At 38.9% G+C, this 25,042-nt stretch overlaps 1 protein-coding gene across 1 annotated transcript in view; it reads left to right on the forward strand.

The window, feature by feature from the left end:
- The window catches only part of cntn3a.2 (contactin 3a, tandem duplicate 2), a 117,891-nt gene that overhangs the window by 36,778 nt on the left and 56,071 nt on the right, over positions 1–25,042 (forward strand). The window contains exons 5-10 of the mRNA XM_036591925.1: positions 2,130–2,222; positions 3,789–3,992; positions 5,762–5,864; positions 6,557–6,741; positions 20,299–20,435; positions 23,009–23,138. Of these exons, the coding sequence (XP_036447818.1) occupies positions 2,130–2,222; positions 3,789–3,992; positions 5,762–5,864; positions 6,557–6,741; positions 20,299–20,435; positions 23,009–23,138 (852 nt within the window). The remainder of the gene's footprint in view (positions 1–2,129; positions 2,223–3,788; positions 3,993–5,761; positions 5,865–6,556; positions 6,742–20,298; positions 20,436–23,008; positions 23,139–25,042) is intronic.

Here is a 25,042-nt window from a genome sequence, read left to right on the forward strand (position 1 = left end):
TTTCGAAATCTCTTCAAACACGGAGCGGTTGCAAGAACTTTCTTCTAATTTTTAATATAAAAACATCAGCCTAAATGTTTGAGTCTCATCAGCGCGAAACTAAGAAGACTATTGAGTTGGATTGACAAAAAATCTGTTCAGACCGAGTCGCACTGCTGCAGATCGGATACGTGGATTTCAGTACCACATATGAAAGCGCCTCAAATCGGAATTGAAAATGTCAGATTCAGTGTGTTTATCTGTTCACACTGACACACATCTGTGTCACATATGAAGGAAAAGATCAGATTTGGGCCACTTTTACCTGTTGTGTAAATGAAGCCATAGCATGTTTAATGGGCAAGGATTTCAACAATAACCACTGGGCTTTTTCAAGCAGTGATTGTGAAGCCGTGAGCACACAATCATTGACTTAAACTAAAATAGTAATGAACGACACTTCTGTTTCCCAACTCAATGTTTTGGCAATACTTGAAATACAGCAGTCGCATAAAAAGAGGTACAAGTACAAGTACAGGTTCATCAGGTACAACCAATGTAAATGCACCCTCAACAATTAAGGTCCATTTATGTACAGTGACTTTTAAAGGTACACTACATTCACTGTACCTTTCAAAAAGATTCAAAAAGATTAATCCCATTTCAAAGCGCCATATTTTTACTACCATGAGGCGCCTAGGAACCAATCACAATCCAATTGAAAGAGGGGGTCATAGAGTTTCTGACTGTCCGTGGAAGATGGCTCGTGGGCAGTGAACCTCCAGCAGCTCAGAGCGTTCGTCGTTGGTTCCACAACACTGGATGATCTCCGAAATCGCACTGAAAGAGCCGTGAGTGCAGCGACACCCGACATGCTCAATCCAGTATGGGATGAATTTGACTATGGCGTCGATGTTTATGCTCATTTAAGGCATTTACAGTTTACAAGTGAAATAAATCATTTTAAAATAGAAAAAAAATGATCCTGGAGTGAAGACATTGTGTATGGAGTCAGACGTAGCTTAAAAACTATAGCTATAATGTAATATAAGTGCTGAATACATAACCTTGAGGTTAGCTGCTCAGTGACAGTTCAAAAACTTTCTTTCTGAGAGTGAAAGTGTCGCAAAGTCACAAAGGAGACTCCGCAGCAGCTCCTTCGTTTCTGACTGGTTCCTCTTCTCCTCCAGCTCCTCCTCATCCTGTTCACCATTCATGGCACTCTTGTTTTGTCCTTAGCAGTTCAGAAAGTCTTGCCAAGCTGTTGTAGCACTACAGAGCCTCATTACGAGTTTTTTCTTGTTTCTGCTTCTGGTATTTCTGTGTATGACCTTTTCCTGGCTGCTGTTGTTTGCTGATTACAGATTTGACTGCGATAACCTTGTCTGCCTTTGTTTTTGAGCGTTCTGCTCGTATTGAACTCGACTCCTGGAAAAGCCCAAATAAAGCAACCTCTGCATCCTCCTGCCTACGACTCTCAAAACATTCCGCAAGGCTAAAAAAAGAAATGTGCTCTCTAAGCTGATGATGTACCTCTTCTGCAGTCGCTCAACAAATCTTGCCGCCACGAACACCGTCTTACTTAGAACAGCCGAGCCACTTACGCTGAGAGACCTTTTCTGTCAATAATTAGTTTGTCTTATGACTGTGGCTGTCGCTGGCCTGCTAATGCTGTTTATAGCTGGGTTTAGTTTCTGATGCATGCTCGCTGAGGCAGCAGAGCCAGAGCCATAAACAACCTGATTGGCTACAAATGAGTATCCATTTTTTCCCTCCGCCATAAAAACGTTAACGTCGTCATTGTTTCAAGCTTCACCTCTTGCACAATTGAGCGCCTAGATGGAATATGAATTGCTAAAACACCTAACGGAAACGACCTTCCGGAACAAATGATCGTTATCATGGGGGTTTTAATTTGAGATAATTACTGATACTATTCTATCGCCCTGGCCTGTTATCAGCTACTTAATTAGAATCAGCAATTACATCAGAAATGTGTGCTTTCTTACCGAGTGGGCGAGGAGTAAATGCTTTATACTCATCTTTCAGTTAATGAATTTCAGCTTTTCCTACTGCTGCTCTTTTTATATATCATTTTATTTTAGATTTTCACCACCCTCAAAATTGTCTTTTTTTTCCCAACATCACAGACTTGAATTTCAAAACTCAGACGAGAAGTGCTGTGTCAGTGCGCGAGGGCCAAGGAGTCGTTTTACTATGTGGTACGCCTACATACGCAGGAGGTGAGGCCAGAGAACATGGTCTGTTTTGCTTGAATGCTTTTTCAGTCTTACGCCATGTTTTATTTATGAATCACTCAAGGCTGAGCTTAACTTTAACTGCTGTAGAGCTGAAGAATTGATAACTTACATTTAAGCGTGATGTAAAACTAAAACACACGCTTTTCACAGTTCATGTTTTATTACACCTAGCACTAGGGATTTATGAATAATAGATTTTATTTACACTTTATATAGAAGTCTCGATTTAATGATTCAGTGAAACATTCATGACGCTTACATAACTTACAAGTACGATATGGACTGTTCTGCCGAATTACTTCAAACTGCACAGTAAAAAAGTATAAAAAAGGAAGTATTAAACATTCTAGATGTTAGAAGGATTATGCTATCATGTCTATTTAAACTCATGACATTAATTGATATAGTAATAAGTTAATATATCTCTGTAGTCGGAAGAAAACCTCATATCTCCAAAATGGTAACTTTGCAGGAGAAGGAAAAAACATGCTTTACTTTTAATGTAAGTCAATGGAACCAGACTTACAAGTCATTTTGGGTCATTTCTTTTTCTCCATTCATTATAAGGTTTACATGCAATGTAAAAGGCAACAGACATTTTCAAATTATGTCAAAAACTGAAATAAACGACAAAAATTTAAAAAGATACGAGGTTTTCTTCCAACAACAGCGATACACAAAATCATATTTTTTAGGGGATTTTCTGTTGGGAGGTGTCTGTCCCAAACTCTAACCCCTAAATTTCAACTTTTAAAAATAATACCTACCTTTTTAGCTGAAGTTGAAAGATCCAAAAAATGCTGTCCTACATTTTCATGTCACATGGGCGGACTCTTGTTTTAGCCACACCCCTCATTTTAGAGCAGGAAGTGAGGCTGCATCTCTGTCCCTCATGGCCACATGGAGAGCAGTTAGATCCCGTTGTTTTGAAGTAAATGTGTCCCAAAGTCTGAAAATCAGTGACAACCGTAATGAATTTTCCACAAATAAGTAAACTTTTTTGTGTTTTAATGAAAAATATCATGATTTAATGTGTGTACAACTGTTCAAAGCTGTGTTTGCTGGTCATATACTGGCTAGCATTTTTGAGATCTGCTCAAAATCAGCACAAAATAATCACAACACTACCTGAACATTTGGTAAAGTTTTGGTAGTGTTGTGAATGTTTTGGTGGTGAAAAAATGGCTTTTAAATAGGGTCATTCAAAGCAGAAGGAACTCAAGTCCAAGCCAGTCAGATTTATTTTGAACCAGTTCAGTAAAATGATCCATATAAACGTTTAGGAACAACAATTACAGCCATTATGTCAACAGCCAGGTACAACACTGCCCATGATTGTCTACCCAGCCTGCAGTTGTCTGCATAAGCGTTTATCAATGTGTTTACATAAGTGAGTTATGTAAGTATGAGTTATGCTGGGTCCCTAATTATGGACCTTAAACTGAAGGGTAACCCAGATTTGCAGTACTGTGTGATGTAATTTATACACTAGACGTTATGTAATCTTTGTTGGGGGGGTTTGTCTGTTGCCTGTCGTGTCCTCTTTAGACCTGTCCTTCGCCTGGGTGTTCAACGAGTACCCGTACTTTGTCCAGCAAGACAACAGACGTTTTGTCTCTCAGGAGACGGGAAACCTTTACATCGCTAAAGTGGAGCCGTCGGACGTGGGGAACTACACCTGCGTGGTGGTAAACCGCATCACGAAGGGCAAAGTGCTCAGCTCTCCTACCCCTCTGGTGCTGAGAACAGACGGTGAGGAGGTTTTGCGATCATAGCTGATGGAAAGGAATGGTTTGATAGGTTACTCAGCGCCTGCGCTAGTCTGTGTTAACGCGCATGAATTGATGCTTTATGGATTGTTTGAGGAACATTAAAAGTGGCTTGAAGCAGCCCTCACAACAGTGCCATATTGCATGCTTTTTCAGTTGTAAACATCATCTGGGGAAATCACACACATCATCTCGTCTAACTAGACTGTCTTTGGGCAACTGAAACATACCTGCAATACATATGAATGAAACCATGGGTGTAGTTTCGATACTCCTGGTGGGAGTGGCAGTGACCGTTTCAGCTAAATCACTTCTATCTGTTTTATTTTTGGTATATTAGCGAGCATTCTTTCATTTGAAATCAGCTCATATGTACAGTTATTTGCAAATGTTTGTGAGCCCCTGGTCACATGACATGTTTAGTTGATTTTCTGAGTGAAAATAAGTAAAACGTCCACTACAGAGAACACACTTGTGCCCATTTTCATGCACAATGACTGTTTATTTGGTGAATTTAACACAATTTAACAATTGCTCAACTTATTGGGAGAAAATAAAACAAATTATGACCTGTGCAAAAGTTATGGTACATGTTATATTTTATGTTTTTCCCCCAATATGTTAGACTCATTAAATAGATAGAAATTGTGCACTAAAACTTGCAGAAAAATGCATTTTTTAATACGTTCCCTCTAGCAGAACATGCCATTTACCATGGGTTATTCAGACTTTTGCTGTACTGTATTCATGTTAGGGTCTCTATATGTAAATAATTCATCACCAACAAACTGCAGCAATACCAGCTTAAAAGGGGAATTCCACTGATTTATCAGCGTTTTTGGATACGTATTATTCATTAATAATTAATATGAAAAACTAGTGGGGCCCTGGTTTGAGGCAGACATTGTCAGAAATCCAAGCCAAACGTTTAATGAGCAAGTCAGGGGTGACAGTAACAGAAAAAACTCCCCAAAAGCACAACAGAGAATCACTGAGAAGAAAAAAGACTCAAAAGACGCACATGTTCTCTTCTTGTTAACACTGGATGCTGGTATCTGCACTTGCTTTATATTCGCTGTTGACGGAAGGAAAGCTCATATCTCCAAAATGGTAACTTTACACGAGAAGGAAAAAACCTACTTTACTTTTAATGTAAGTCAATGGAACCAGACATTTCTCCGAGTCATTTTGAGTCGTTTCTCTTGGACCATTCTTAATGTAATTCACACTCAATGTAAAGGGCGACAGGTATTTTCAAATTATGTAAAAAACTGAAAAATTGAGATACGAGGTTTTCTTCCGACAGCAGTGATATGTTATGTTGGCTGTACACTATATAGACTCTTTTTCCCTTTATCTTAAAGCTGCACTACTTTGAATAGCAGTTAGGCCTTTGGTTTTCCTGGTTAGCACCCCGAACTGCTCTCTAGGAAATCTCACCTCCGTTCTGCTGTTGCTTTCTTATAAAACAAACCTTGCCAATGGCTGAATGAAATATTCACCACCAGTGCAAAAGCAGCTGCAAACACCATGCCTCACCACACCGCCTCAGCCCCCAGATCGGCGTGAATTATTTGTGGCCTTTGTTGTATCTCGTTCTCCCGAGCTCAGGTCGAAGATAACACTTCCCTCCCACCAAGAGTCGCCCATGTGGTTTTAAAGCTCACGTGCCGTTTGTGCTCATTGTTATGCACATGTCTCGAGACGTATATGAATTATGAATGGATAAACAAACTCTTTTGCGTGCCGTAGGAGCGATGGGTGAATACGAGCCCAAAATAGAAGTTCATTTCCCCGACATGGTTCCAGCCGCCAAAGGATCTGTCGTTACGCTGGAGTGTTTCGCTCTGGGAAAGTAAGTGGAATTCCACAGCTTTTTCAATCAGTCAGTCGCTGTTTCTTTCTCTTTTAATGGGGATCTTGACTTTTCAGGGCCAGGCGTGTTTTTCCACCATGCTCGGCTTTTCCCGCCTACTCTCACCACCTTTTAAATTATGCCTGTCAAAGTCTGTTTAGGGATCATCGTATAACAGCAACCTTTTTTTTTTCTTTATTTATGGATTTTTTTTGCCCCAAAGCAGTTTTGCTGGCTCACTTGATCCCATTAGTGGATGAGCTATACGTGTTTTTCTCACTTTTCTCCTGTGAAGCTGCCTAAAAGGCAATGAGGGTGATGTAGCGTGAACAAATTTCAACAGAGTAAAGTGAGTGAAGTCAGTTGAGCCTGAAAATTCGGAGTAACTAAACGGAGGCCCTCCACACAATGTCAGAAGTAAGCAGGATCTCAGATCTTCTGCAGGAAAAAAAAGGAAAAACAGCAGCTTTTTTTGCAATTCTGCTGATTAACTTGATCCCATTAGTGGATGAGCTATACATGGTTCCCTACATCCCTCATGCAGACACTGGAGAAGAGGAGATTAAAAGGCAGAAATAGCTGTTTTTGTGCAGGCAAGGGGTAATTACTACGTTAACAGCATCACCGTATGAACATTTCTAATTGCCTTGTTAGAAGGACGCGTCATATTTTTCTCTCCTCGACTGTTTCAGTCCAGTTCCCGAGATCACGTGGAGAAGGGCTAACGGAGTTCCGTTTCCCAGCAAAGTGAAGATGAAGAACTCCAATGTTGTTCTGGAGATCCCCAGTTTCCAGCAGGAGGACGCAGGGGGCTACGAATGTGTGGCAGAGAACAAGATGGGCAAGAACACCGTGAAAGGACGGCTTTCCTTCCACGGTACGTTTCTGACCACATCTGTTCTCCTCCCGTCATAAACCATGAGCTGGTTCTGTGAGATTTGTTTCCCCAGACACATTAGCATTCACTTGCAGGACTAGTCTCAGACTGTTTTTGCTTTGAGCTTTGGACTCCAAAGCGAGATAACCATGCATTGTCACTCCATCATTTCTAATTCTTGTCAGCATTTCAGAGCCAGGAACTCTGCCAGTTTTTGCCATTTCACGGGAGTTTTTCAGTCAATTATTTTCTTTTCAGCGCTTTCCTTCTCTGTCTTGACTCTCATACGGTTTCCATGACCACATGGCTCAGAACAAAAAAAAAAAAATGAGATTCATATAATTGGTGTTGGCAGCACAGTGTTGTGTGCATTAACAAGTGTCAGTGGTGTTAAATGTTGATGGAAACTCCATTTAGTTTATTCAGGAATTGGGAAAGGTGGCAAACAGGAGCGGGTGTTTTTGCGGAGAGTCAAATTAATTACTTCTGAACTGATTATCACCAAGATGCCAAAATCACTTTTTAGACGCTGTATACAAGCTAAAAAGAAGATTACTGGAGAACTACTGATGAGGATGTGGGTTTCTGAATGCAGCTGTTTACACATGACATTGATCAATCTGGTGAATGCAACACAAAGAAGTGTCTATTTTTACTGCTTCATCCACTCGTCTCTGTTTCTTGGTGCTGTTGTTGCGTTTATTTTGTAAAGGGGTCATTCTACAGAAACGTCCACTTTTCTATCTGTCCATAGGAGTCACTGGTGTTACTGATCGTCATTGGTGTTACACATAATAAAGGAACACCAGAGACATTTTTGTAGACATATGTAAAATGTAAAAAATGTAAAAGTAACTGCCTATGAAATGTAACTTGGACTGAGTACAGATACTTTCTGTATTCTGAATACATATTCACAGTATTGTATTCTGTTAGATCCCAACCCTGCTAAGGATCCATGCTAACATAACAATAATAATGTAGTGTTTAAACCTGGAAGCTTTAATATGAGATTTAGCAGTGGCGCAGTTGTAAAATGCTTCAGTTGTGATATCAGAGAGTTTCAGGTTCAAATCTGAAGCGAAAGTGTTTCCATGTTGGAGACTTACAGCGTCTAATGTGCCTGTTTTCACTGTTCACTGTGTACCTTGCAAATAAAGCGAGTCAGTAAAGCAGTCTGCAAGTTCGGCTTAAAATATTTTATGACAAACTATCATGGACTAAAGCACTCTTCTTCACAGATGTGGCGGCACTTTTTGTCAGCTAGAACATTTTGTCTGCAGGATTCAACTTGAAAAAGCAAAACGAAACTTTTTCTTTCTGAAGTTTGCTGCACGTTTACGACCCAACACTGAAATAAATTATCACTATTTACTATTTTACTATTTTATCACTGTTTATATATATACATATACATATATATTTATATATATATATACACACCGATCAGGCATAACATTCTGACCACCTCCTTGTTTCACTGTCCATTTTATCAGCTCCACTTACTATATAGGTGCACTTTGTAGTTCTACAGTTACAGACTGTAGTCCATCTGTAGTACCCTGTTCTTCAGTGGTCAGGACCCCCATGGACCCTCACAGAGCAGGCACTATTTGGGTGGTGGGTCATTCTCAGCACTGCAGTAACACTGACGTGGTGGTGGTGTGTTAGTGTGTGTTGCGGAACTAGGACTAGAGGATGACCAACACAAACTGTGCAGCAGCAGATGAGCTATCGTCTCTGACTTTACATCTACAAGGGGGACTGACAAGGTAGGAGTGTCTAATTGAGTGGACAGTGAGTGGACACAGTGTTTAAAAACTCCAGCAGCACTGCTGTGTCTGATCCACTCATACCAGCACAACACACACTAACACACCACCACCACGTCAGTGTTACTGCAGTGCTGAGAATGACCCACCACCCAAATAGTGCCTGCTCTGTGAGGGTCCATGGGGGTCCTGACCACTGAAGAACAGGGTACTACAGATGGACTACAGTCTGTAACTGTAGAACTACAAAGTGCACCTATATAGTAAGTGGAGCTGATAAAATGGACAATGAGCGTAGAAACAAGGAGGTGGTCATAATGTTATGCCTGATCAGTGTGTGTATATATATATATTTAATTATTATTATTAGTAGTAGTAGTAATAATGTAATTTTATTTATACATATCTGTGTGTGTGGATGTATATAAAATTATTACTAGTGATAAATTATTATAATTATTTAACTAAATTCATTTCATACAAGTTACTGAATAATGAGCTTAAAATGAATTCCTAAGTCTGGAATACTATATAGGTGTTTAAAGGAGTTCTTAACAGTTCTTTATCTGGTCCTCGGATCCCCAGACAGTCCACAGTTTTATTCTGTTCCTGGTCCAAATGCAAATCTATAGAATCCTGCTTACAGGAGGTGAACGATGAGGGGTGTTCACACTCTGTTTTTCTGGAGGTGAAAAAAAGAAGTGTGTATTTTTTCTTGAGGGCTCACACGGCATTTTTTTTAGCACCTCTTCTGGCAGCGCGTCTCTCTGTTGCTGAGCAACAACATCCTGTCAGTCGCCTGTGATTGCAGCCCTTTGTTTCAGTGTTTTCAAGCAGGAAGTTTAACTAATACAGTTAACCAGCAAACGTGGTGTTAAACTTTAAAAACACTGAAGATTTTATTGTGCAGTGTCACTCTTTTGTGGCTGATTCCTTAGGAGAAATTAGACAAAAAGGAGGCATGAAATGCTTGAGAGGTGAAGAAGAGATGGGAGTTTAGTTGCAGATAAGCATGAGCGTTGTTATCTTGGCAAATCTGAGCGTTTGACTTTATTGAGATCTCTACTAAAGGCTCATGAGGACTGCACCTCAGCTTCAGCTGTGAAACTTATAAATTACAAGTTTTTGTTTAGTCACCCTTTGAATGACTTACTCCCACAGAAAAGAGGAGAAAGGTCTGGCAAAGCCTTGAGGAATCAAAATGAACTGACATGCATTGCAAAGACTAACAGACTGAAAATGGAACATTGGTTAAACTTTTTAGCATCAGTTATGAATATTTATGATCGTTCATTATAGCAGAATCAGCGTTGCAGTATTTTAGTCACTCTTGTATTCTTGAACGTTCTTACTCGTCCAGTTTGTATATTTATATTTAACCTTTGGTTGTATTATAGTGGACAGTGTATTGCTTGTTATGTACCATCTGTTGCTCAATTCAGTTTTACAGTGATACAGAGTAAAATACATCTACTTATATAATCCTGAGAAGAGATATCTGAGCAGCAGGAGACTTAAGCAAAAGTCTCATTTGTCTTTCCATCTGATCTCATTGTTGTCTAGAAGAAACTGTAGAGATATTAAGGAGATCACTGTTATGTTTTTCATTATTTCCACTAATCTCGCCTCCATAACAGCTGTCAGTGAAGACCTGCCTTACCTTTGATCTGACTTATCAGCACAGACAAAACACTCATGGCATGGGCAGCTTGACTGTGCTGAGCTGAGCCTTTTTAGGACGCAGCCACATAGAGAGCATTGAAGCGAGATAGCTAATGCGCGTAAACAGTGTACGTCTGTCCTCAAACATGCTTACAGTGGTAACGGTGTAGATCACATACAGTATATGTTACAGGAAACACAGACAAGTCACTTCATAAAGTACACCTTCTTGTATCTACGCTCATTGTCCATTTTATCAGCTCCACTGACCATATAGTTTCAGTCTGTAGTTCTACAGTTACAGACTGTAGTCCATCTGTTTCTCTGATACTTTGTTACCCTGTTCTTCTGCGGTCAGGACCTCCATGGACCCTCACAGAGCAGGTACTGTTTGGGTGGTGGATCATTCTCAGCACTGCAGTAACACTGATGTGGTGGTGGTGTGTTAGTGTGTGTTGTGCTGGTCTGAGTGGATCAGACACAGCAGTGCTGCTGGAGTTTTTAAACACCTCAGTGTCGCTGCTGGACTGAGAATAGTCCACCAACCAAAATTATCCAGCCAACAGCGTCCTGTGACCACTGATGAAGGACTAGAGGATGACCAACACAAACTGTGCAGCAGCAGATGAGCTATCGTCTCTGACTTTACATCTACAAGGTGGACTGACAAGGTAGGAGTGTCTAATAGAGTGGACAGTGAGTGGACACAGTGTTTAAAAACTCCAGCAGCACTGCTGTGTCTGATCCACTCAGACCAGCACACCACACACTAACACACCACCACCACATCAGTGTAACTGCAGTGCTGAGAATGATCCACCACCCAAATAGTACCTGCTCTATGAGGGTCCATGGGGGTCCTGACCCCTGAAGAACAGGGTAACAAAGTATCAGAGAAACAGATGGACTACAGTCTGTAACTGTAGAACTACAAAGTGCACCTATATAGTAAGTGGAGCAAAGGGTATAGAGACTGTAGATAGACGCTTAATGAATTGGCTGATTGGTGTATATTACATCACAATATGCTTTTCTGAGTACATTATGAATGTGGTCACCTAACCAAGGCTGACCAGTTTTCATCAGAAAGAGGTTTAGTCAAGGCTCCCAAGTGGCCTGACTGCCAAAGTTGTCAGGGGACCTCAGTAATGCTGGAAGTTCAAAAAGTGTTTAATTGGATATAGTGATGTGCAGTAAGTGAAACTTTGGTTAAAACTCATTGTGTTCACCATTTTTCATATCCTTTTCACTACTGTTCTGTCTCTTCCAACTTATCAGACTTCAGAAATATCATAATGCATATTGTGTATCAAGAAAACTGTCATGATGTTGCAGTTGTGCCATATCGCTCACTCCTTACCTGGCTCAGGTGAATTAAGTTCTGACTGGGGGTCCCAGTGGACTGAGTTATAAACCTTTGATCCAAACAGTGTAATGTACAGTGCCTCATTATCTACAGTATCTTATTATCTGCCAGCAGCTTCAGAGTGATCCCCATGCCGTTTGGACTATAGAACGTCTCGCAGTAGCCAGATGATACGTCTAATTATCAGGCTGCTCAGTGGAATGGGTGGGTGGTAACTTCATGATGAAAAGTTTGCTTTTTAGATTTTTATGTCTGTTAAAAAGTCTACTGCACATGCTACCATAAAAAGCATTATATGTATTGTAAGTGCTGGCTTCCTGGGCTCATACTGAGAAAAATAATTGGCTAAATTGTATTTTTTAATTGAAAGGGGTTTTTTCCAGGATGAGGATTACCCCATATCCTGAAAATAATTCCCTAAACTACAGATTTGCCCGTTATCCTTAACTGGTTTTCAGTGCTGACAATATATCCCTCAGATGATTAACACTTTGCTCCCCCTTTCCTTGTCAGTGTTAATCAATATCAGTACACATCCTCCAGTGAAGGGCTTTTTTATCCTTAGCTTCAAGCATTTGTCTAGTATCTCTGACATGTCAGTTTAATCACTGTCAGTTATTTAGCTTGATTGCAGTCCAAATTCTGCATTAATGTAGCCCGGTTGCAAGAGATGAAGTGCATGTTCCAAAGCCTCTGCCAAAATCCATTCCAAATGGGGCCGATTCCAGAATAATCATCAGAGCTGGGGCCTGGAGCTCCTTCAGTTATGATTTGCTGCTTTGTGATTGGCCACACTTGAGGGCTCGGAGATGCTATTGTTCACATGTTGGTCCAGAGATTTGTAATTCACAGCACTCTTCAGGTTGTATCCTAACACGGGGCAGAACACAGCACTTTTAAGGTTTCCTCAGGGTTTTTTATATGACTTATTGGAAAGGTTAGCAGAACATACGCCAAAGCAGCCTTGCACTGGAAAGGCCTTGCCCCTGAAAGCAGACTCTGCTCAGCGCTGACAGAGTGGAGAAAGATTCCCTGGATGCTGCTGCGCGCCTGCTCTGTGTCAAAGGAGGCCAAAGTTTGCACTGCTTTGGGCTTGAGGTCAAGAGAATGAAAGCGAAGAGAAACAGTACAGTTTGGCTGAAGTGAAACTCTATGGTGAAGCATAGGTGTTGCTGTTGGAATCGAATGCTGTATCGACATACTTATGAATTATGATGCAGCCGGGTTTATGAAGGGCATTTTATTGATTGTAAGCCGTCAGCGTTAAGGACATGCTTGTGATGGAATAAAACTGGCTGCACAGAGATTTCACAGTATTGCTATATTGCTACATAATGCAATTGCAATAGACTTTCGATTAAGGATACACCAACATTTCAACCACTGGAAATTTTCTGCTGAAAAAAAGAAAGGTCAAAAATATAAAACAGGCATACATTGAAGTGTTAAAATCTAAAATTTTACAAATAATTTTGCTGGTAATGAAAATTAGAAACAGTGATTTAACAAAAATATATAGTAATTGTAGATGTGTTCAAACAGATTGATCAGCAGCAGATCAACAGTTAAAATGTCCACATTAAATTATTCACAGTTTATACAAGGGAAATTAGACAGACCTGATTTGTAATCATTGTTCATGTCGAGTTTCCATGTCTTATTTTTACCCCTACCCCTTGTATTACTTCATTAACAGCTACCAGCGCTGCTCTGTAGGCGACCCGGCCTGTCTGCAGTGACAGCAGAGGAGGGTAAAGTTCAGCTCCTCACTGCTGGGCTTTAGTTACATTTAGGGCATCATATGACTTCAAAGAGGGGGACAATTATTTATTATCACCCACCCCGAATTCTTCAGTGATATGAAGCTGAAGTCAGATATTCACCAGCTTCTTGTTCGAATTTTCCCGTTCCACCTTAAATGGAGCAGCAGTTACATTCTGGTGCTTCAGACGTCAGAACTGCTGGACTATTTAAGGTGGAACGGGTAGTTTAGCTAGTTGGCTACTGAGACATTAGCATAGTATTAGTGATTCTTTATGCTTGTTATGAAGAAAACGACCATAATACACTGAAACGACATTAAACTAAGATAAAACAGTGGTTATCGTAATTTTTAACGGAGAAAATTCTCACATTTGTGGGTTTCTTTGGTCTTTCTTTTTTCCTCCTAACACTCTGTTTAGAGTGTGTCTGTGAAAATCCTCCATGTAGCCCCAACACTTCACCCTACCCCTCTATCTCAACAAGAATCGGGACACCCTACCCCTAGACCTGAACGCACAACAGAGGGCTAAGGGCTCAGTGGTAGGGACGAGGGGTGAAACGGGATTGGGCCTTCGTAGCAACAGGTTTTGGTTCTAGCCAAGAATTTACATTTCAGTGCATCACTAGTTTCCAATATGTTAAAGCCCCTGATTTGAAATGGTTAAAATTGATTCATTTATATATTCCTTATGTTTGTTGGATCATGCGTTTACCTCGATTTATCAAAACACCAGTAGAACATCTGACATTGCTCAGGATGCTCACAGCACACAAAGCATGATAATAATAAAGCACAGTATGATAATACATGAGAAGAAAGGTTCTGATTCCTGAGACGGATCACAGTCTGTTCCACTAGTGCACATTCAAACATCTTTCTGAGAACTGTGCAAGGAACAAGGCTGGCATTAAACTAAAGGCATTTCATGGTTAGATGATTGTATGAGACCTAGTTTATTCCTAGTTTATCTGTTTCCGACAAAGTAGTTTGTTGGAAAGGCTGTGCAAAGTTTTTCACTGCTTAATTAAGTCTACATTTAAAATTCAAAATTACGAATAGATTACTCAATTAATAATGTAGTTTTTAGAGACAGTCGTACTTCCCATCAGCTCCTTGAACATTAACTTACATTAATAGGAGACAAACTCTACAAACAGAAAACATTACTGTATAAATTCACTGATACTTGTTTAGTACATTTCTACCAATAAAATCATTATCAGTTTATCCAGGGTATGATTTTCTTTACTGGTTACAGAATCAGACATTTATTTTTACTTCATTTGACAGTTAAACAGCTGAACAGCCTCTCACTCAGTTAAAGACAAACAAAGGCAGAGAGAGAGAAGTTCTGTGATGAACTGACAGAATAAAGTCTCTGATGATGTACTTTTATCTGTAAGGTGAGATCGAGGTGTAAATGTATTTTTGCCATTGCATTGACATGTGACAGTCCATATGTGGTAACTGTACAGTTTTCCTGCAATTAGACCAAACGATGAACTGAATATTACAGCACAACACAGTTTAAACTCTGTCGGAGTGACGCCCTGATGTCTCTGGTGGCTCGTTATCAGTGTGAGCTGAGCTCAGTTTAGTCTGTCTGCAGCAGGGGTCGCCGCCCAAATGTTAATAAGAGCTAATTTGTACTTTCAACAAAAATCAAACCACCCTGGTGGCCACAACATTTTATGTCCATTTTACCATCTTGGCTGTGAATCTGTCTCAGTATGTGCTGATGTGCTAGTATAGACTAGAAAATATGATATAAACAAAAACGCAGACTTACTTTAAGTTTTAGCCTGGATACAGCCACTTTTCTCGCATCTCTGGCAGAAAACTTTTCCACAAAAGTGGAACAGTTTCTTGTAAAATGTCTATCATTGTTTGATTTTTTACAAGGCTGAAGTTGCTTTTTATTTACCAGCTTCTTGTTCTAATTTTCCTGTTCCACCTTAAATGAGGTGCCAGAATGTTACTGCTGCAACATTTAAGGTGGAACAGGACAATTCAAATGAGAAGCTGGCAAACGATTTTTTAGTGTTTGACAGTTCCTCACTGCAGATTAAACGTATCAGGAAACCAGCTGGAGTGATTATAAACACAAATAAGTCAATTTGTTTCTAAATTATTGATGTTCATCTTAAATCCTTCTCTTTGCCGTTTCGTTAGCTACTAGCTAGGCGAGACTGTTGTCTGTGTTGCTATGGTGACCTGCAGTCTGTGCTGATCTTCAGGGTTAAAGGGTGAATTAGCAGTTCTACATTAACTCCAGAGTTTAAGACCATTTATTGTTAAACTGTGTTGAAGGATCAGCAGAGCTTTATTTTACTGTAAAGGAGGATTATTTTATTTTTACCTACTAATCTGATTGGTAACACTTTCTATGAATGTCACCTTTGTAAGCATCTATAAACACATTTATAACATGTTATAATGTATTCATAAGGCATTATAAACATGGTTATAAATATTTATAAAAAAAAATTACACTGAATTACACTTTATAGCCATGTTTATTATACATTATAAAATTGTTTATATAATGCATTATAAATAGTGTTAATAACATGTTATAATGTCAGTGCCAAAGTAGTCAGTCCCAGCTTGGAGAGCGCAAAGTAAAGACAAATACCAAGCTAACGGTGGTGAACATTACCTTTCCCACATTGGGTAAAACACTGATGGCAGCTCTAGTTTAAACTCTGTCATTTGAAGCCTGTAATGTGCTTTACTGTGAATGTTTTAGTGTTTCAGTAAATCCTTCAGTAAATACTTCAACTTGAAGCCTCACTCTGAACACTGGAGGAGGCTTTAGTACAGTACGCTTCACTTTACTGAGAGCGGACAAATACCACTTATGAACTCTTATAATTTGTTATGATCAGTACTTATAATGTATTATGTTAACAATTCATAATGCATAATAAACATGGCTATAATGTGTAATGCATTTTTAGAAATATTTATAGCTATGTTTAGAATGTCTTATGCATGCATTATAACATGTTATGAATGTGTTTATAGATGCTTACAAAGGTGACATTCATAGAAAGTGTTACCATCTGATTCTGCTGTGGAGCCACAACAGGGCAGTAAAACAATGCACATGACAGAAAAACTTCAAACCCCACCCACAGTCTGGTCAGATTAGGGTTTATGGGGAACCTGTATTTGACTAGATTTCCCATATCACAGCTGTATATGGCACATGTAATGGAATATATGCTACAAATTTTAAGTGTAATAAATAGATACATAATAAAAGAAAGAAGAAAATAGTAAACACACAGTAGTTACCTGTTTAGCTATGATGGCAGCAGCTCACTCAGGCTGGAGTTGAGTTGTGAAAGCGAAGATCTCAGCAGGTTTTGTGTCTGGCCACTGATAATAATGGCATTTTTTTAGATAATTAGTAAATGAGCATAGATGACATTTGGGATAAAGCCTGTTCCTCAGGTGTGCTGATAAAGTTCTGCCCTTTCTTTCTCCTCTAAACTGGACGTTTATGTAGTGTTTAGCTGGGTGTGGCTTTGTTTTGATCATTCTGATTTACATTTAATCGTGGTTTCTTGTAGCTGGTTTATAAGCTGATAAGCTCATAATTTATTTTTATTATGTAACATTAAAAATTAAGGTTGTGAAGTCAAAGTATTTCATTAAAAATGAACTCATGCAAGAGTAAAATTACTATGACTTATTTTTACTCCACAAAGTACCATTACAGGGAAAAATATACTCAAGTACAGTAAGGAGAGTACATGTAATTTGTTACCTTCCACCTCTGCAAGCGATGTATTGTGCAGCTATACATGCTGCTAATCTATGTTCTCCTTTATTTGCAGAGCCTCTGAATATCTGCTCCTCCTTTTTCATGCAGATGTGCCCACAAACAGGCAGACAGGAGTAGTTCTTGTCTGTCTCCCTCATGCATGTGCAGCCTTATCGGTCTCCTGCTACACTCGGTATTATCATTATATGATACTATGTGAATTAAATGAGGTGTTGTGATGCCAGGAGTGTTGTAATTTGCAATTCCCTTGGCAGATTTTTTTTCTTGTGACTAGCTATCATCAAAGAGGCTTATTTTTATATATACATCTTGTTTGTCAGGCCTTTTTCATTTTTAGCTCATTTTGATATAGCTTCATTTCACACATTTGTTTACCAAATAATACGGCTAAGTAATGGGCCCAGAACCTAATTGATTGAACCTAAATATTGAGATACATAGCAATTCACAGCCAGCAGCAGTGTAGTCTTCACCTATTGCAGGGGTGGCCAAAGTCCGGCCCCAGGGCCAAATGTGGCCCACAGACAGATTTTAACTGGCCCCTGGCTCCTGTTTTACAGTGTATTTTAAGTGGCCCGCCAGCCAGTATGTTGCAGTTCTTCCTTTTACCTGATGGTGGCAGCTGACCAGACCTGCAGCTTCATTTACTGAACCACATTTAGTCAAGACTACAGACATAACGCTCAAACTAAACACTTGAGAACTGGCGATCTCGGCGAGATGGAAAACATCTTATCAGAGCAAATTCAGTAGTTCAGTAAATATTAATCCTTTAAGGTCAAAGAACAACGTGGCTACACTGTGTTTATTTGATATGTAAAGAACATTATCCAACAAAACCAAAAATGTATAGATTTTTCTTTAGTTTGCCTCACAAAGTACAGGGTGTCCCAAAAAAATTGACATAATTTGAGATGTGAATATCTGAGTAACGACATGTCCTGGCGAATGAAATTAAACAGGCTTCATGTTGAACAATACAAGATTTATTTATCAAAATTTGAACAAGAAATTCAGAGGGAGGTAGATTTTATAACCGATTTCACAGCTTCATGAATGTAATATCTTCCAATACTGGTGGTCATCCAGATCCCTTTGTCCTGCACAGACAGCCTTCCTCTTTGAGTTTTTTGTGCCATGTCCAGATCTGCTTTCCAGTTGGTGCATTTTTATTGAATTTTCTCTAAAATGCTGCTGCACACTCTCGTTTGACTGTGTTTGAGCATATTCTAACACACAAAATGCCTTTTCATTTCTAGTGAACGCCGTTCTTCAACCTGAACAAAAACATTCAAAATTAAACTGGGTTATTTTTTACACATTTTGTTAAAATTTGAGATCATTTGAGGGAGAATCGGCTGGTATTAGACCACGGAATGATGTCAATGTTTTTGGGACACCCAACAAGTAAACACATGAATAGGAATATGATCACTACATTAGACATGTTGTATTGTTACTCTTTAACAATTCATTATTTATTAATTAATATTAAATATAATATTTATTACTGATCGATCAAAACTGTTCTGAATGAACAATCTAACAGTAAAAGAAGCCCCCTACATCTTTTATACAGTGATAGGAAACACAGTAGCTCACAGAAAGCTCAGTTTCTATGTGCTGATATTTTGAAAACTTAATATTTTGAATCATTTGTGAATAATAATTTGGCCCCCAGGTATTTTGACACAGTACGATCTGGCCCTCTTTGGAAAAAAGTTTGGACACCCCTGACCTATTGGATCTGATCTTTGGTCCAATTTGGTCCACTTTTTTTCTCTTTGGTTTGGTCACTAGGTTTGATTGGGTCACTATATTGCCCTGTAATTCATTACCCATCTCTAAGGCCTGAGGATATCCTTAGAGATGCAGGTATTGACCAAGTCGTAGATATTGACCACTTTTTTTTTTTTCTCTGAAATGGCGTCCACTCTCTGTAATGGTACTTCTGCCACTTAACTGGCCTCCATAGGTCAGCACTATTGTCTTTGAGATGTGAAATGCAAGGCTGGCCCTTGAGCTCTCTATTATTTTTCCTGGCCTTAGGAGCACTAGCACACATCCGTCATGCGTCCCCAGACATAAAACTAGTACCTTCTATTACTTGGCCATACTTGTTGTAGCTTTCCATGGAAGATCAATGCTGACTGTTGGTTCCTGTGAAAGATCAATACGGCTTGTAGCTTCCATTTGAGAGGTTTGCTGGTTTTCCAGGTAGAAAATATAACTGTTGGGATATCCAGGGTGTTGTTTAAAGAGAAATCTCTGAAATATTAGAGAAATATATTCAGACTTTTCAAACACCTGTACATGTGGCTTCTGCCTAAGGCCTTGAAAACCAAAGCAGTTGAAAGATCTATCAGTGGCCTGAATGATCAATAATTTAAGTGCTTACTTGCCACAAAAACATGCACACACTGTGATGCTCTGAGAATGTAGCTGAAGGCCTTTTGTTTAGCTGACTGGATATCGATCATGACAAATCATTTAATGTGCCTTCTAGAACATTGTACTGTTTGAATTAGATGTTGTCTCGGGATATGTGATACAATAGAGGTCCGGGGAGCGACGCTGATGTCTCTGTAAGACTCTGGGAACAGAGCTGCACTCGGTAAAGGACTACCAATAGCCGCAGTGAGTATTTGGATGGAGGCATCTTGTGCAGCTATTAGGCGTAATTGCTTGGGACTTTTCACTTTGTTTAGTGTACAATACATTTCACAGCTCTCGCCTGGCTAATAAGGGCAGTAAATGAGTTTTAGCCTGAGCCTGCAGCCTCCAGAAGAGCATGGCTTACAGCACTGGTGAGTGCTAGGACTAAACTATGGACAAATATGGACAAAATACTAATATTGTGATTATAATGCTGATTATGATTCACCTCATAATATATTAAAAACACATTTCGTGAATCTAGAATGTCACGTGGTTAAAGAAGACTTGCTTGCAAAATTTTGAGCAAAATGTTTTATACTTTTGTTGAATTATTTGAATAGCTTGATTCATCAAAACATGAACAGAAAAAACCTGGAACTGTGATTGGTTGGTTGGCTCATTTTTATATTGCAGCATTTTCATATTGCAAAAGCCATTATTGCAAAAATGATATACACAGCCGTGTTGGGAGATCTTGTATACCAAGCATATTTAAGATATAATGTTATAAACTAAAGCTATAATCTGTTTTGATCCCCAGCCAAACCTCAGTGGGTGCAGACCATGCGGGACAGTGCCTTGTCGATCGAGGAGAGGTTGTTTTGGGAATGTAAAGCCAACGGCAAGCCTAAACCCTCCTACAGCTGGCTCAGGAACGGAGAGCTGCTCGCCACAGAGGTAAAGCAACACTGAAGCTGGGGACTAATTTGTGATGAATATAATTTTAGTTATGGAACAACATTGTCAAACATCATTTTTTAATCTTAAAGTGAAGTCTTATACTGTGCATGGAAGAGAAGGAAAACTTTAGCATTAGAAAAAGTTTATACCAGACATTCAGTATTGTGCAAAAGCCAGAAACCACTCAGAAAAGCCAGATTTATTTTGTTTCCAGTCAAAACAGCCATCAAGTACAAGTTACTCTTTTTTGCAGTATCAGCGAAAATGGCAGAAAATATATATATCTAACATAAAATGACAAAAAACCTTCAACAATTAAATAGAATCAGTACAGGGTGATTCAGTAAGATTAATCCGATTTCAAAATGATTTTTTTCACTTGTAAATCATTACAGATCAATGCAGTGAACTGTAAATGGTTTAAATGAGCATAAAGTTTATTATGTAATTGTACAAGGTCTCAGTATGAACCTCCTCCAGCTGTACAGACAACATCAACGCCATAGTCAAACTCATCCCATACTGGATTGAGCATGTCGGGTGTCGCTGCACTCACGGCTCTTTCAGTGCGATTTCGGAGATCATCCAGTGTTGTGGAACCAACGACGAACGCTCTGAGCTGTTGGAGCTTCACTGCCCACGAAAATCACACTGCACAGTTATGACGGATTCACTCTTATTGAAGTGGAGAACGCAGAACGCTTTCTGCTCAGGGGTCTCATCTCCTCTCAGACTGAAGGGAGCCATCTTCCACTGACAGTCAGAAACTCTATGACCCTTTCTTTCAATTGGATTGTGATTGGTTCCTAGGCGCCTCACGGCTGTAAGAATATGACGCTTTGAAATCTGATTAATCTTTTTGAATCACCCTGTACTTTAGTGTTTAGTGCAGTCCTGGAGAGCTACTTTCCTGCAGACTTTAGTTCCAACCTGTATCTAATAAGCTGCACCATCCCTTACTTAACTCTAATACAGCTATTCCAGCCAATGAGGCAGTTGGGAAGAGGTTGATTAGCTGGAGCAGGTGTGGCAAATTGTGGTTGGAACTAGGCTCTGCAGGTAGGTAGCTCCAGGACCCGGGTTGGAGACCAGTGGGCTAGTGTGTCCTCCCTTGGGTTTTATTATAGCTTGCATTCTTTTTGAGAAACTAGCTTTCAGTTTTTCATACAAGCCTCCAAAGTTCAGTCTTTGAAGTTGGTTGCATTTTCTGCTTCTTATGATCCAAGTAATCATCATTATTATCATCTGCCCCTTTTTTTTCAGATGTCCAGTTTTGGTGCAAATTTTGGTAACACTTTCTATGTCACCTTTGTAAGCATCAATAAACACATTCATAACATGTTATAATGCATTGTTAAGACATTATAAACATAGCTATGAATATTTATAAAAATGCATTATACTTTATAGCCATGTTTATTATGCATTATGAATTGTTAACATAATACATTATAAGTACTGATCATAACAAATTATAAGAGCTCATAAGTGGTATTTGTCCGCTCTAAGTAAAGTGAAGCGTACTGTACTAAAGCCTCCTCCAGTGTTCAGAGTGAGGCTTCAAGTTGAAGTATTTACTGAAGGATTTACTGAAACACTAAAACATTCACAGTAAAGCACATTACAGGCTTCAAATGTCAGAGTTTAAACTAGAGCTGCGTCAGTGTTTTACCCAATGTGGGAAAGGTAATGTACACCACCATTAGCTTGGTATTTGTCTTTACTTTACGCTCTCCAAGCTGGGACTGACTTCTTTGGCACTGACATTATAACATGTTATTAACACTACTTATAATGCATTATATAAACAATTCATAATGTATGATAAACATGGCTATAAAGTGTAATTCAGTGTAATTCTTTTTTATAAATATTTATAACCATGTTTAAAATGCCTTATGAATACATTATAACATGTTATAAATGTGTTTATAGATGCTTACAAATGTGACATTCATAGAAAGTGTTACCCAAATTTTTGTCCTTTTTGTACATTTTATTCCTTTTCTCAGTAACAACTGTGTGACAGCTACACATCCTTTTAGACTCATAGCATTATCTTCCCACAGTAGAAAGGAATGAACAGAAACACCTGTGTGACAAAAACACTCCTGCACCTCTGAAGCAAGAAGGAAGGTTGATTTCCACCCCTTAAAGAAGAAAGCTATAATTACAGTTTTGGAAAATTCCTGTTTTTCACCTATTTTCCTTTGACTTTCTCGTTATCCATATGAATTATCTTACATATAATCTGCTTAGAAATATCTCCTGAAAAATGAATAACTCGTACTTAAAGGCCATTTTTATTTTAAAAAATAAAAAAATCAAGGTTTTTTGCACAGTTCTGTAAATAAGTGTTCATTCTTATGTGCCCAGTAACAGATGATTTACTAAAGGCAGTGTCGTGACCAATCCTTAAGCGGAAATCAACAAAGCCACTGAGCGTAATAATTAGGTTAACACTAGATACATAAGCATTTTGCTGTTGTTTGTGTACAGTACACTTTGACGATGTCCTCTTTCTCGCTCTCAGTCTCCTTTGTCTCTCTGCCTATCTGTGTCCTTTGCAGGACAGGATTCAGATAGAGAATGGAGCTCTTACTATAGCCTCAGTCAATCTGTCTGACGCAGGCATGTATCAGTGTGTGGCGGAGAACAAACACGGCATCATTTACTTCAGCGCTGAGCTGGTTGTGCTGGGTAAGACATCTTTCAAGCCTCCTCACTTCTTGCAGTGTCTTCACTCTCGCCCGCATTTTGTTTAGTTATTTTCTGTGCAGCTCCTGTTGCTTTATGTCAAAAAATCCGTGGCTGGCTGCACCATAAGGCAGCGCACTTATGTAAACATTTACTTAAGTAGACAACACTATAATGTGGAAAGTGGGAGAAAGATTTTTTTAGGTCAGAGCACTTTACAAACAGTATGTTGGTCTGGAACTGTCACTGCGTAACTTAAAGGTATTTGTTGCATATTTTAAAGGTGTGTGCAGAGCAGCAAAGTGAAAGCTATTTCACTACAGCATCTCCATGTTATGTACACTGAAACAATTAATGCACTGAATTTACTTGATTGAAATGTGCCCATCGTAGCAGTGCTGTAATCCTAAGAAAAAAAGCCCAGAGCACAGGGTCAACAAATAAACATACATACATATCGCTGCTGTCGGAAGAAAACTTTGTATCTCCAAAATGGTAACTTTACAGGAAAATGAAAAAACCTACTTTACTTTTAATGTAAGTCAATGGAACCAGACTTTTTTCCAAGTCATTTTGGGCCATTTCTTTTGGTCCATGCATCCTGAAATTTATATACGATGTAAAGTTCAACAGGCATTTTCAAATTATGTCAAAAACTGAAAACATGACAAAAATGGAGATACAAGGTTTTCTTCCAATAGCAGCGATAAGGTTTTAGATACTGAAGTTGAAATACTGAAACACACTTATTTGTCTGTTATGCATGCAGTTTACTGTTCAACACTAGTGTAGTGTGGGTTTGCATTGCCGTAACAGTAAGTTAGGGATCCGTCAGCTCACTTGAACAGCTCCTCTGTTCTTTATTACCTTTTCCTTCCATTTTTGAATGGACACAACATTAAAAAAACACAACATAAGTTGTTCTACCTGAGAATTTAATTGTTTACAGACACCTTTTTTTAAATCCTGACATCAGTGACAGTCTTCTTGTTTATAAACATTATATCATGGCCTTATTTTGACACCGTACTTGACCTTTTACAAAACTGCTAGTAATTTATTTAGCGCTGAAGCACTGCAAATTCCACCAAGCTGATGTTAGCAAACCTTACCCAAGATTAGATTCGATGAATCTGATGGGAAACAAAACTGTCAGTGAAATCTGCACACACTAATTTTACGATCAGATTTGACCATACTCAACTTTGATGGATAAGGGCAAATGTGTTTATTTTCATATAAAAAATTGTATCGGTCAGTGACTGACTGCAGAAGACTCGAACACAGCGCTATCCTGTGGTGGTGTCTGTAAAAATGAACAGATCAAAATTGCTTATTAATGACAGAATTGACCAGTCATATTGTGTTCCATGAAACTTGCATGTGTTACTTTTCTTCTCCCTGATTTGTGAGGCATCTTGGGATAAAAAATATATTCATACACAAAAACATATTTTTAGAAGTCATTACACGGAAACAGCTCAGTAAAAGAAGTGAGTATATGGCATGTACGTACGACTTGCACGTTAATAAAATATTAGGGATGCACCATGATATCAGAATCATATTGGTATCTGCAGGTCGGTGTGGGCAATATATCAACATTTTATTTTTATCATGATAAACGAAATCATAGTATGCTTTTCTGAGCATATCGTAGACCCTGTCAGTGCTTAAATACGCTGAACACAGTAGTGCAGTACAGTCGAATCATTGTAACTGTAGGTTTACTTTTATTATTATTATTATTATTATTATTATTATATTTTGTCTGTTGCAATCTTTTAAATCTAAAACGACTTTGACAGCTGTAGGAGACGCTCAAGCCATTTGAACGTTTTTACTTCTTACTTTGCCACAAACAGAAAATGGACACTTTTAAGATCACATTTGACCGACAGCCGATT

This window comes from Colossoma macropomum, unplaced genomic scaffold (genome assembly GCF_904425465.1).
Source record: "Colossoma macropomum unplaced genomic scaffold, Colossoma_macropomum, whole genome shotgun sequence".
NCBI lineage: Eukaryota > Metazoa > Chordata > Actinopteri > Characiformes > Serrasalmidae > Colossoma > Colossoma macropomum.